The following is a 15,044-nucleotide window of genomic DNA, read 5'->3' as shown; positions in this document are numbered from 1 at the left end:
AACCTATAGGGTGAAAGTGCGTGATGAGGCATGCTTTCCTCTCCACTGACACATTCCTCACATGTAGAAAAGACTAAAAGTGCTATGACCTGGGTTGATGCCATTGCAACAGGGCCGTGTCCCACTAGTTTCAGTGATACTTCAAGCCATCATATAAGCAGTTTAGTTTAAATTAGATTTTTATTTTATTTAGTTAAGAAGTCTTAACGGAAGTCCTTCCGCTTAGTTCACAATACCTATTCTCTTTTCTCAAAGACAATAAATGTAGATGAGGGGGTATTGTGGACTAATGGATCTGTTCTTTTATCTCCAGATAAGGAATAGGTAAAGCGATCTGTTATCCAAGCAATAGGACGCCCGCAGGCATCACCCCCCGTCTATACACACACATGCATTTGTGAAGAATGGCGATAGTGTCCTGGTTAATGACTGGCTGAGGCTCTAGGCTCTCAGGTGAATGATTGTTGTCGAGTGTCATCTAACCTTTTGTTGGGATCCTGTGAGAATACCTTCTTCTATAGGGACAGAACCGCTCTCAAGGCATGTTACCTATTCGGCCCCTTTCAAATGTGTGATACAGTCTCACAATACAGACTGTGGCATATTTGTAGATAAAAAAAAAAATGCACAAACCTGTACACACCTGCATGAATAAACATATAAATAACATTGGCCTGCGCATCTCAACTGTGCTATGTCAGCCATGAGAGTCAGGGTTGGTATCCAAAGATGCTTTATGAGACTCGTACAGGTAACGGGCACATAGAGCTGCATCACACAGAACTTAATGCATCAAATAGTTGAATGATTCTTGTGAAACCAAATTAATGTTATTGCCATTCAACCAATTTTATTACGCATAATATGTCATGGCTCTGGACCCATTTGAATCAAATGTAATAGAGGTAAGGGGTAAGTTGTGTCATAAGCTGGAGAATAGCAGTGTGACTTTGATGGTGACAACACTCTTCTCACATTATTGTATCTTCAGTTACCCTCTTCTCACACACTTTGGCCAGACTGTAAATCGGCAGGTATCGAGTGTCTCGACACCCATTTGCATTTCATTTGTCAGTTTGGCTCGGTACTACGGCAGAGGAGTTTCACTTTCAGTACACTGTGGTGGGTAGATTGAAATGTTTGTGCGGTGTGTGCGACAGAAAAAAGTTCAGGAGTAGTCGAGGGGAAAAATAATAGTGTGACAGGTTTGATCATCATAGAATCAACAGAACTTTGCTATTGCCACAGCACTACTGGCACAGAGGCTACCACCATTTTATGAACTGATCTGGAAAAGGATGAGGTCCAACTATGATGAACTATACTGTATATAGCTATATTACAACATTTTCCTTGTATCTTATTGTTTGATAATACTGTACTGTTTGGCAATGTTGCACACCACAAGGTTTTGTCATTCATACTGAACTAAATGTAAGATGAAAAGGTTCCCTCTAATCCTGAAACTACATGCAAATTGTAGATCCATTAGTCTCGCAGTGGATAAAGTCAGTTTATTTTATTTATATTGGAGAGATTCCAATACACATATAACATATAACATATACACGTATAACATATACACGTATAACATATACACATATAACATATACACAGGCGCGCACACAGATATGACATTATGAGCCAGTTTCATGTAGGAGTAGAGGGCATGTTGCAACAGTCAATTCCCTCTGCACGCAACAGCATGCAAAACCAGTTCTGCAGGTGTTGTCACCTAGTGAATAACAACAAAGAAAGGTGAGCCACAGACAGCGTTAGGGCCTATAAAAAACAACACCGCACTTTGTAGAAGGCCTACTCTGGAATGTTTCATTTCCTCTCTGGTAGCATTAAACATGCTATTGCTGCACAAAAGGAGAAGTGTCTACATTTAGGTATATACTGGGAAAATGAACACTTCAAAAAGTATTCTAATGAATATCTCCAAAATGCATTTACAGGTGCTTTACTGAAACCATCCGTTCAGAAAGTGATCTCCAGCTCTTTGTTACTGAGATGTAGATGTTCTGATTTCTGGTTGCGCCTCATTCATGTTGGGATCAACAGTTGTTGTAGTCATAGCGACCTCCACTGGTTGGTTTGTTGAAGTGTAAGCACTTTATCGTGTGTAGGGCTGTAGGTGAATAACCTGAATATTCTCTGCAAACAAAATCAACTAGTAAGTCAATATTTTTAATACGTCAATCACCGGATCTCATTTGAATGACACAATATAGGCTACTTACTAAAAGGATACATCAGATTTTTTTCCAATGACATTTCAGTTTGCCTACTTATGAAAAAAAAGAAAAGAAAAAAAAAAGCTGGATAAATGTGTTTAAAACTCACAATAATCACTTATCCTTCCAAGACCTACCTTTGGGTCCAAGTCTTAGACGACAAGAAGGATTGAGGAATAACAAATATTGCTGGTCAGAATAGGCCCAAACTAACAAAATTGTTTTTTTTTGTTTCTACCAAAGTTGTAGACAATATATCACAAGTTTTGGGAGTTTGATTATAACTCTGCCAATAAGCTCATTTTGTGTGAAAGAGAGGATGATAAATTAGTATTGCCCCCACGCATCATACTGGGATGCAGCTGAAAGACTGCCATTCATGTGTGTGAGTGAGAGGGAGGGAGAGTGCTAGGGAGGGAGGGGAGAGAGAGAGAGAGAGAGAGAGAGAGAGAGATCTAGGTCCCCATGGCTTTTTCAATGATTGAGTCTGTAATCACGTTGACAAATCCATATCCATCAACAAATTATAGGAACTAAAGATGGCAATTTAGCGAAATATGACAAAACGACGCTGAATTCAGTATTCCTCAGCCAAGTGACTAGTGTTTCTTTCCCTTCTTCCTTTTTTATGTAGTTTAGAGACCACATGTTACACATGTTCGGAAACCTGACCTGAGAATGCCATGCAGACCAAATAATAGTACATGAAACGGAGGAAATGCAGCATAAATAGAAAATCTCTCTGAATAAGAGAGCCATGTATACAGTAGGCTACAACATAATATATACTATCATTGAATATGAAATAAACATAAAATAATTAATAATTCTTCTTAAGGACTTACCAGACACAATATTAGATTGACAATCAACTGTATGAAGAATACCCATGTTAGAGAGCAATGGAAAACATCTAAATAGGGGGAGTGGTTATAATCACATCAAAATAGCAGGGAAGGCAGAGAGAGTAAGAGAGGAGAAGACATGAGAGAGAACGCTGTTCTGAAGAAAGAGTGGAAAGAGAAACTGGCTGTTGCAGAGGAGAGATGGACAGACTCCAGTACGAGAGAAAGAGAGACCTTCAGCCCTTTAGTCTTTCCTCCCTTTCACATGGTCTGGCTCTGCAGGGCCAGCGTGACTGGAGGGAGGTGACATGGTGTATGTGCCCCCTATCCAGTCCCAATGGCTGAAGAACGGGGCAAAGTGAGTGCCAGGGCGCTGATGGTGCAGATCGTGCTTGGGCGCGCCACCCCAAAGACCAAAGGGTACCAGGCGATGCATGGCCCACGGGAAGTCGTAGCCACAGTGGTCTTCGGTGGAGACGTAGATGTTGAAGATCATGAAGCCCCACGTAGTGAGGCAGTGGCACTGAAGCAGAATGGGGTCTGCTGTGGACCAGAAGCCCACGCTGACAAGTTCCCAGCCAGACAGGTATTGGGTGACCAGGCTGAAGGGCTGCGTGTATTGATGGTGCACCGCGTGGAAGGTCCGATACAACCAGGGAACCCGGTGGTGCAGCAGGTGCCAGAGGTAGTACTGGAAGTCAAAGACCACCGTGCAGCCCAGGATCCCCAGGAAGAAGCCCAAGAGCGTGGGTGCATCGCGGGGCAGAGGGACCGGCGGCCTCCACAGCCACTGGGCCACTGTAGCGGGAAAGATGTAAAGCAGGTGGTTGTACATGGTGAGACCAAAGGTAGTCCAGATGTTTGCCCAGGTGACAGGTCTGCCTGGATGGAGCTTGTAGCGGCTGATGCAGGGCCAGGTAGGAGCCAGCAGGTCCAGCACCGTGTAAAGGCCCACCAGGAGGAAGTAGCTGGAGACAGAGATGACCACAGGGAAGAGAGGGCTCCTCAGGTGATCGTGGTGGTGCTGGCGGAGGTAGTCCCAGGCAGGCTGCAGGACGGAACCCCCAGACAGCACCAGTGTCACGTTGCCCACATCCAACATCCAGGATAAAGCGTCCGTGTCGAGTAGCCTGCCTGTGCTCATGACTAACGGCTGTTATTGCAGAGTCTCTCTTTCAAAGGAAGGTTGATTCCAGACGATTGTTTTCTAACAAGCTACAGGAGACGTAAAAAAAAAATGCTCTAAGGATCCTCTCAGCTAGCTTGTATATAAGCAAATTGTCTGGTGATGTTGTGCCAAATTGGACTGGCAGTTCGTCTTGGCCTCTTATATGTTTGAAGCCCCACCTCCCCCCCTGCCGCCCCCCCCCCCCCCCCCCCCCCTGCTTTAAAAGAAGGAGCTCTGTAAAGGGCTTTTTTCATGGACACAAGGCCCGGAGCCAGGACTCAGGAGCTGGGCCGCAACAGCTCTCATTTCTGACCCAAATCATGGAGAGAGAGAGAGAGAGAGAGAGAGAGAGATGGGGGGGAGACAGAGAGAGAGAGGGGGAGAGAGAGAGAGAGAGAGAGAGAGAGAGAGAAAGAGAGAGAGAGAGAGAGAGAGAGAGGGAGATAGAGAGAGAGAGGGGGAGAGAGAGAGAGAGAGGGAGAGAGAGAGAGGGAGAGAGAGGGAGATAGAGAGAGAGAGAGAGAGAGAGAGAGAGAGAGAGCGTATGTTATGTGACTAAACGTCACAACAACAGAAGTAGTGTATTTTATGTGTTACATTGTTAACATAATGATAAAAAAAATTAAGGCAAAAAAAAGACATAGATGTGTTCATTTTGCCCTCTGTCTCTCTCTTTCTCTCTTTCTCTTTCTCTTTCTCTCGCTCTCTCTCACACACACACACACACACACACACACACACACACACACACACACACACACACACACACCACAGGCCCAAACGAGTAATTAATCATAGAAAAACTGTCAGAGGAGACATGGCTTCAAAAGCGCTGCCTTATTGAGGCTGTATTAGTTGGCTTCTTGCTCAGTTTGTTTGCATAAGTATAAAAAGATGTCATTGTTGAAAAGTGACAAAGCGAAGGGGCACAGTTCTTGTTTCTATGGCGTGACTACAATCATTCTGTTCACAAGTGAGATTTGTATGGTTGTCATAATCAACCATTGAGTTGGTTTAACTATTCATTTCCTCGGAACATTACTGTTTTAGCTCTCATCACAATTTCTGCTATATCTTATTATTATTTTCTAAAAAGCGCCAGAGTAAACACAGAGAACCAGGAAATAGGCCAGTGTGAGAAGAACAACATAGAACAAAAATGATTCTACATCTACGCATCTCACTTTTCTGTTTAAGAAGTAGCATGAAAGCAAATCTACTGTTAATTCATGTTAGAGCCTAACACAGTTTACAATTATTAAACAACAATAATAAGGGGGCACGGTGGCGCAGCAAGAAGGTCCTGGGTTCGATTCCCGCCTGGGACGCTGTGGGTGCTGAGGGTGTGTCCCCCATTCCTATGTCCTCAGTTCCCACTGCCCAGGTGGGGTTTGTCAAAAGGGCCTTTCTGTGTGGAGTTTGCATGTTCTCCCTGTGCTCCCCTACGGTTGAACCCCCCCCCCCCCCCTTACCCCCCAAAAAAACACGTGACACTTGAACATTGCTGTTGATGGTGTGACGTATAATGTGTTATGTGCGACACGAGATGTAGTTGATTGACAAAAGTAAACCTTACGTTTCAGTTTCAGGGCAAACTGCGACTTTCTTGACATGCATAGTTATCTTTTAAATTAACAAAATGTAACATGTGTAGTCTAGCCTTCCCCCGTGGCACAATTCAAATGGGATCAAAACAGTAACGTATCTCTCTGTTTAACACATTCATATTTTCTCACATGCTGGCACAGGGAGAAAAGCAGGAAGTGCCGTTCACTTTGGCTCCCTATTGTACCAAATTGGACACTGCACTCTGTCAGGGTCCCAGAAACACACCCGCCAAGTTTCAACTAGATCGGACGAACGGTTGTCGAAACGTGCGAAGAAAACACACTCACAGTCACAGACCTGCCTTTATAAGAGAGAGGAATTGTGTTAAGATTTGCATATTTGCATTGCCAATTATGTACAGCCTGTTTGAAGATATCATTCATTCAGACCCCATAAAATATGTATTGCTGGGTGGCACAGCCTTTTCAGTTTGAGATTAGACCAATAAATCCTGCCCTTCTGACCCCCCTCACCAATGCTCACATTCAACACACACAAGTTGCACAGGTCAAAGGAAGAAATCATTTGTTCAGACTATACCTGGATATTCAAATGATCTACTGTAAAAGTAACAATAATTTCAAAATCTTTAAATCTTCCCCAATCTAATCTTTCTCAAATGAATGTAATTGATTAGTCTAAAAATACCCAACAGATTCATTGATCATGAAAATAATGGTTAGTTGCAGCCCTATCTCAGCATTGGTAACGTGTCCCACATTGTCCCACACAAACATACTCTTTGTCCCACATTTGGTTTGCTGGGATCCGGTCACCCTGCTCCAAAATGTAATGTAGTAGCAATGATTTGAGATGTGGTGAGACCACCAATTTTCTCCACAAAAAAGGAAATTGCTCAGTCAGCGGTTAGAACACCAGTTTTGGCAAATCAGTTGTAGTGAATGAAAACTAGACGCTTTTGTTGTCGTTGCCTCTTTTATCTAGACTGCAGGAGGTCAATAAACACTTCATCTCTGAATAATCAACATGTTTCATGTTCCAGAAAGATGGCTGATTCACTGCTGTTTTTTGGCCTCTAGAGGGCAGACAAGCATCACTGTTTGTAGGCATCCCCCAGCAACAGCCTCTGCTTGAACGTGAGACTGACCTCTGCTTTTGATGAAAAATCCTATTCATCAGATATGGAACCGCTTCATAGTCAGACAGAAGTAATGGAACCACTTCATAGTCAGACAGAAGTAATTGGATCTGGATCCCTGAAATCATGAGCTCAGACTCAGAGCCAGTACAGTCGAGGGACGATGTTGAAATTTGGTATTTGCTCTTAGCACTCAAATGTCATCTAGAATACATCTATACCTCACTGGCTTGTGGATTATGTGACGATTCAGCAATTTTAAAATTTAAAATTTTAATTTTAAAACATCTCATTGGGTCTTTGAGGAGGAGGGATCTGTGTGTGTGTGTGTGTGTGTGTGTGTGTGTGTGTGTGTGTGTGTGTGTGTGTGTGTGTGTGTGTGTGTGTGTGTGTGTGTGTGTGTGTGTGTGTGCACGCGCGTGCGTGTGTGTGTGTGCACGCGCGCGTGTGTGTGTGTGTGTGTGTGTGTGTGTGTGTGTGTGTGTGTGTGTGTGTGTGTGGTTGGAGTTTGAGGGGGTTTAAATGGGCTAGCATACTATTGTTGAAAATTAAAGTGCCAAAAATGTGTTTTAAATTCATACAATTCTCCCCCCTTCCCCCCCCCCCCGTCCTCACCATATACGATGTGAGTGGCCATATTGAAATGAGGTCAAATGACAAGCTGGGAGCAATATAGGGGTTGAGAAATTAAATCATACCCGAGTTCGCAAGTTTTATTTGATTTTTCTTAGTAGCAAGTGTCAATTTGCGACCTCTGAGTTATAAACGAACGCAGCATCAGACAATCGAAGCAGTAGTAGCCTTTTGTCATGAAAAAGTTCCTTTCCCTAGTCACTACTTACTTTTATTATGCAGTCATTTTAAAGTAATTCAATTACTTTTTGAGAGAAGTAACTAGTAAGTTAACTAGTAGCTGTAACTACTAATTTCCAGTAACTTGCCCAACACTGGTCACCTTCCACAGCATGTGGTATTAGCAGCTGCGAGGGAAACAGTTTCATCACCTTAATACTGTAGATGGAAAATAATGTTCTCTGTGGCGGTGGCTCGGAGTGGAGGAAAAGTTACGGGCACACCTGATAACCAACATCCCTCGGGTGTGGTCTTCAGGGGCCTGGGCTAAATAAAGCCTTATTCTCCACTGTCAGTTATGACACACAGTCACTGGAGACAAAAATCACATTTGAGAAGAGCAGAACTGTTGGCTTCAAACTGACAAAGGATTTTATTTATGGTATTTTGCTGATGCTATTAGCTAAGCCCTAAAAATTGCACATGATAAGGTGAAATTTATAGAACGTAAACTCACCGGGAAATATATGAATGTCTACTACGCTAGCAAGCAATCACATGTATGCACAGTGATACAGATTGTTCTTCACATCCACAAATATCAGAATATGTGAGATGATTGGCAGGGTCCTACACAGTTTCCAATTTAAAATTGCATATGTCCCCCTTGATCCTATGTTCTTGACTGGATTTGATTTTCGTGTAGCTATTTGATATAATGCATGCTGACAGTGGCTGGGTAGCCTATTTGAACATTATTGTTCACATCAACAACTGTGGACTCAAAGTGGCTCTACATAAAAGCTATAATTGTGTAATTTATGGATTCTTATTTGGAAGAACAGCAAAAAATGAAAAATGTAACAACTGGAAGGTGTGTTTGTATGCTGAAATTTACTCTGGAAACATGAAGTTGAAAAAAAAGGTCTCAAATCCTCAGGTCTTACACATGGGATATCTCTACACATACACAGGTGCACTCAAGATATGGGTTGTCAAGCTATAGCCTACATGTTCATGTTCACATCTGCACATCTGTGTTAAGGTCAAAAGAGATATTTGTCCCTTGCTTTTTCCTTTGAAGAACAGGATTACAGCCAAGGCAGGATTAAAATGACACCCAAAAGCCCCCACAAATCAGGACTCCATCACTCCCTCCTCCCTCCCCGATGCTCCAGCTGAGCACAACAACCGGCTCTGCAACGACTGCTGCGGTCCCCCCCCCCCCCCCCCCCCCCTCCCCCGCTATGGTCATTATCCCACAGACACTATCGTACCCCCCTCCCCCCAGCATTCTCCATGTTCCCCTCCATCTGTGAGATGGATGTAGGCCTACGTCGCGAGTTCTCTGACGTGTAGAGAGGTGTTCACCGGCAGCGTTGCCAGACGTACGATAATTATCGTATTTGTACGATAATTTCGACCTATGTACGATGTACGATCAATCAGGGCCGCTGCTGGCCATTTGGGTGCCCTAAGCGTAATTGTTTTGTGGTGCCAACCCCCCCCCCCCCCAACCCCCCCCCCCCCCCCCCCCCGCAAAACTTTCAAAAACTGTCAAACGAAAGACTGCAAAATCATTAATTATGAACGATACTAGTGTATCTCACATTACATACATGTGGCAAACAAACAATTGTTAGAATTACTGTACATGTCAGCAAACAAGCGATTGTTAAACTGTACATGCAAGCAGGGGCGGACTGGGATTATAATTCAGGCCGGGCAATAGATACCAAGCAGGCCAGGCTGATACGGGCCGACGTGCATGCTGGCGTCCGAAGGGTGGCGGCGAAAAATTTGGGCCGTTTGAAGCCCAATTTGGGCCGTTTGAAGCCCGATTTGGGCCGTTTGAAGCCAGATTTGGGTCATTTGAAGCCAGATTTGGGCCGTTTGAAGCCAGATTTGGGTCATTTGAAGCCAGATTTGGGCTGTTTGAAGCCAGATTTGGGCCGTTTGAAGCCCGATTTGGGCCAGTTGAAGCCAGATTTGGGTCGGTTGAAGCCAGATTTGGGCCGTTTGAAGCCCAATTTGGGCCGTTTGACAATTTGGGCCGTTTGAAGCCCAATTTGGGCCGAGTCCAATTTTACAATGAGATGCACCCACTTTAACCCTGAATAAAGTAATAAAACCACTAGTAAACCAGTAGGCGGCGCCTGGCCTGCTGTTCAGTGAGTGGCCTGACTGAGGGCACCAATTTTTTTTTTTTTTTTCATTTTTGGTGCCCTCAGTCACATGATGCCCTACGCAGTCTGCGTACTATGCGTATAGGGTGCGGCGGCCCTGCGATCAATAATCCCCAAATCCCCCAAATGTACGATAATTTCATCATTTTGTGACACTTCCTACGTCTATCACTCTATCTGTTTATACAATCATCTCTTCAAACAACATATTTGCAGCCAATAAGTGCAGGGTGTTTTGTTGTTGTTGCAACGCAGGCTGAGATCACAGTGTTGAAAAATCATGCCAAGTCCAAAAAGTAGCCTGTGATCAGCCGCAGCCCCCCCCCCCCCCCCCCCCCCCCCCCCGACATAGGCGCGCCGAAGGCGCGCCGCGCTGGGGAGGGGGCGTACGATAATTTCACTCCAAAAACGATAATTTTGACCCTCTGGTACGATAATTCAACATCTGCCATCTGGCAACACTGTTCACCGGTGTCCTCTCTGACACAGCGTTGCAACATGCTGAAATCACATCTGGTGATCCCCACATTATGGTTTGAATGTGATGATGAATACACCTGGGGCTCCAAGGTTACACAGGTACATGTTTTGTTTGTCACACAGCAGCAGCATTGATTAAAAGACCTGGACAAGGAGGATGGTTACCATGGTTACCATGGTTACCATGGGCCTCGCACCTGTGGAATTAATTAGTGGTACAAAGATAGAGGGTGGCCAACTTAGCTGCTCCTCATTTCCTAATAAACAAGCTGTGCTGCCGTGTCTCTCATCACATTTGCACCGCACTCTCCAACCAGGTAAGACGTCTCTGCCACACTAGCTGTTTGCTTTAGGATTAAGGGTTACATAATTACATGATTGTGGTTTATAGTCAATTGTGCTGTGTAATGAGCAGCAAAATGAATTGGGTCAAAGCTGCATAGTGTTTACTCTTATTGTAAAGTACAGTACAGGATGTTCTACTTGATGGTTTCATTTATTTGTGGCGCTTGAATTGTCATCAGTTTGTAGTTATAAAACGTTTACACCTATTAACGAGCAGTTGAAGTAGGTCTGAATAATAGTAATATTATTGAACATGTATGTTGCTTCTCAGAAATGTGTGCAACTTCTGCTCGGTAGCATAATGTTACTTCAATCTAATTGAACGTGAAGAAATATTCACGTCTCGCTCACTCTAAATCATGGAACACATGCTGTTTGTTTCAGAAGGCAGTTTCTCATCCTCCATCAGCATGCCAAGCCAGCTCGAGGGTGCCATGGACGCGCTGATAGCAGTTTTCTACAATTACTCTGGAAACGACGGAGATAAATACAAACTCAACAAGGGGGAGTTAAAGGAACTCCTGCACAGTGAGCTCACCGACTTCCTCACGGTAAATAGCCTACATTTCAACAGTATTATTATTATTATTATTATTATTATTATTATTATTATTATTATTATTATTATTATTATTATTACCTATATTATTATTATTATTAATAATATTATTAATATTATTATTATTTCCCCCCATTATAATCATTGTAGAATTTAAGAGAGCCTTTGCAAATTGGTGGAGAACCTTCTTGCACTAGGCTTGTTGGTGTGAGAGTTCTCCGGCTTCCCTCTTGTCTCACAGTCGTGTCCCAGATGTTTCTCCAGCCTTCAGTTTAATGGAGCAATTCAGATGTAGTAGCATGCTATAGCAGTAGCTATACGTGAGCTAAGCAACTATGATAAGATAACAAGTAGGATGAGATATCCAATACTGTCTCAGAGTATGTCCTCGCAATTTTACACATTTGCTCTTGATTGATAAACTTGTGATGAATCTGTTAGCTTGGATAGAGAGATTGTTCCCGAGAAGATGTCTGACCATCATCAGATAGGACCAGGGGTCACCTGTTAGGTCACGACATTCAACAATGTGATTTTGACCCCGTTGTAGGAAATTGTTCTCTTGTTGACTGCAATCTTGCTGTCAAACTGTAACTGCTGCTGGCTCTCACGTCATAACCGTCTGGAAAATACAGCGTGGAGAGAAATAGATCGATGAAGCCATTTCAGATAAGGCCCCCTGTGCCTCTATGATAGCAGTGTGTGCAGCTCTGCTGTGCAAATGATTGAGAGACCTACATCAAGCAAAGCCAAGGCCTGAAGAGTTACATCTCTGGTGCCTTCATCTTTTTTCCCCTTTTCACTTGTCCTCCCTCATATCGTGTGGATGGAAGCCTCAGGTACTCACGCATCATCATCATCAGTGGCCCATGTCGCCTCCAAATATAGACACCCCATGTGATGTCATCATCGGCATCGCATCCCCATGGGCCATAGCCACCTGTGAGAGGAAACTGTTCCTCAGTGAGACCAACATATCACTTTCCCATCACTTGAGACTTGGGAATTCCTAAATTAGGTCTCCAAGGATTAGGACTTATTTTAGGATCTTAGCTTTGGAAACATACACAGTTGGGGTGGCAGCAGTACAGATGCTTGTGACTGGATGGTCACCGCGGGCAGGTGAGGAAAGAATAGGCTCTACTGGGAAGCTCTCATTGGCTGACAGTAGCCTATAGGCTGTATAGAATGTCGAATGTTGTTGTAAAAGGGTTATTGTACTTTATTCGAAGAGCACACATTTTGGAACAGGCTAGCCAAGTGTGCATGGTTACATCATGGACCCACCATCACTTCCGCGCAAAAACCACTTAGGAAGTTGACAACGCTAGCTAGTTAGCTAGCAGGCCAGCTAACAAACATAGCTATGACAGCTCAGTTAGCCTAACGTTACCGACGTTTCTAGCTGATTAATAAACAATTTGGCATTAGAACTTTTTGCACGACAGACTACTATTTGGCTATAATGGGCAACAGTGATATTTTATGAATCAAAAAACAAAACATGGTCGGGTTTTGGTGTTGATTATCATTTAACCCGTACTAAAATGTTTGGGTTATTTTTCAGTGTAGTTGATTTTATTACTCTGTCTGTTTAAATGCATAATGGCAAAACCTAGGGTCATTTTCTTTGACTTTCGCTTCAAATTGCATTGTAGACTTCAGCTCTCTATGTCCACTATCTCCCAGTTGCCCTGGCTAGCCATGATAGAGAGCCACAACATAAAAATCACTGCTGCCTTGGAGGTGAGAAAGGAAAAAGATCTCTTGTCTCATGCAATATGTGTCTCTACTGGACATGGCCAACAGGTCTAGACAGAGCCTTCGTCAGTGTCTCTACTGGACATGGCCAACAGGTTTAGACAGAGCCTTGGGTCAGTGTACTCAATATTATGCTCCACTAGCAATCAAATGACAGGTGTGGTGTCTCCTCAGATGTTGTTGCTCATCGCTGGACAGATGGAGATTTAATGTATCCTAGAATGTGCTGCACGTACACGAAGAGTTAGGAACAGACAATACAATTGGCTTAGACAAGTCAAATTTAGCATTATGTAGATGAGGCATTAAAAGACGTGACATCATCCTCATCGTTATCACCACCATCATAGAATCATCTTGATTGGATAAAGGCTACAAGATACACACATGTAAGCCTATACACACACATGTTGCTTGGATTGATATCTTCTCTTCCGTTTTGTATCCAGTCCCAGAAGGACCCAATGCTGGTGGAGAAGATCATGAATGACCTGGACTCTAATAAAGACAACGAGGTGGATTTCAACGAGTTTGTTGTGCTGGTGGCCGCCCTCACTGTCGCCTGCAACGACTTCTTCCAAGAGCAGCAGAAGAAGAAAACAAAATAGGCAAGGCAAGGCAGCTTTATAGCACATCTTCATACACATGAGGCGATTCAAAGTGCTTTACAGACTAATACAAATACAGCAAAAGATTTACAATTAAAAAGTGTGAGAGTACAGACGAGAGATACAAAAGATAAAAGATTTAAAAAGTAAACTAGTGCAGTTCAAATCAGGTGAAATACAAAGATAAAAGAACACAACAAATATTCCCACTTTTAGATGCACATTGTGAGTGAACCCATGTGTCCTTCCTGTTTCTACTCTTGATCTTATCATCATCAGATCTCCATATAAGGCAGAGAAGTCCTCTTGGTCAACACATAGATGAGAATCATACAGGGTAAAGATAAAGCTCTGTCATCTAGCTCTTTTGAGTTCCTAGATAAGATCTGTCATCTTATCCCCCCATCTTACAGTGCTGTTGGGATCCAGAACAGAAACAGTTCAAATGAAGGCTATTCAAAAGCTAAGCTGAAAAGCCGGGGGTAGATTATGCACTGTAAAATATGAAACTTTTTTAAATCTTTGACTTAAAGGCTTGTCTAATATCATCTGGGAGGTTATTCCAGCTCCCAGATGTCCTAAGGGGCCTATAGAACAGAGGTTTTCAGAGTGGGAGGCGGGCCTCCCCAGGGTGGCTCCAAGCAGTTTCAGGGGACGCTGAATGAATAGAAATAATCGTTTAATTAGTTATTATTAGTTATCAAACTGAGATCACATAGAATAGCCCGAATATGTGTGATTTGATTAAAGAGATAGTTAGTTATTGTTCAGTATAGACCAATAGAAGCCAACCAAAAGCCTTTATCAATTTCATTTGTCAAATATTCACTTTGATGACTTTCTTTAATGCATTACATAAAATGCCATAATATTGTGCAATAAATACGGGAGTCACAATGATTTAAGAATTTGTATTTGCTTCTTCCATGGTATCGGATAGTCCATTTAGTATTTATGAACATGGACACTCTCCTGATAGACACGAGAGATTTAAAATCAATTTGTGATGTCTCACTAATAACCCTGAATCCTCACATCCAAATTATTGTAATATTTATATTAGACTGGTGTAACCTGTTCTATATCAGAAAATGGGCAGTGCCCTTTTCCCCAGGAAATGATTCTGGGTGTTGTCACTGTCACTGTTTTCATTTTGTATAGAGTTCTCTGTCATCACAAAATAAGGTAAAAACTCACTTGGTTTTGTCTATGAAAGACGGTGTAAAATGTTCACTATTGCCAATCAGACTCTCTTCGGAATAGCACGGCTGAAATTCAGTGGTATTTCCCTTTCAAAAATATTCATACGTCATCTAAAGCTTTTTTTCTTTAACCATCTGGCATTTGTTATTT

At 42.9% G+C, this 15,044-nt stretch overlaps 2 protein-coding genes across 2 annotated transcripts; one reads left to right on the top strand and one right to left on the bottom strand.

The window, feature by feature from the left end:
* Positions 1-3,329: 3,329 nt before the first annotated feature.
* ch25hl2 (cholesterol 25-hydroxylase like 2) lies at positions 3,330-4,229 on the bottom strand (the record flags this gene model as incomplete). The annotated part of the gene is made up of 1 exon (XM_083641117.1): positions 3,330-4,229. One exon carries the CDS (start codon positions 4,227-4,229, stop codon positions 3,330-3,332), a length of 900 nt encoding a protein of 299 aa, XP_083497243.1.
* A 6,944-nt stretch (positions 4,230-11,173) lies between these two features.
* On the top strand, positions 11,174-13,691 carry s100z (S100 calcium binding protein Z; the record flags this gene model as incomplete). The annotated part of the gene is made up of 2 exons (XM_083641450.1): positions 11,174-11,314; positions 13,533-13,691. The coding sequence occupies 2 exons, from the start codon at positions 11,174-11,176 to the stop codon at positions 13,689-13,691; spliced, it is 300 nt and encodes a 99-aa protein (XP_083497576.1).
* Between the last annotated feature and the right edge of the window lie 1,353 nt (positions 13,692-15,044).

Source organism: Poromitra crassiceps (assembly GCF_964638095.1).
Source record: "Poromitra crassiceps genome assembly, chromosome: 8".
NCBI classification, from domain to species: Eukaryota; Metazoa; Chordata; class Actinopteri; order Beryciformes; family Melamphaidae; genus Poromitra; species Poromitra crassiceps.
This window is presented reverse-complemented; position numbering and strand designations above follow the sequence as displayed.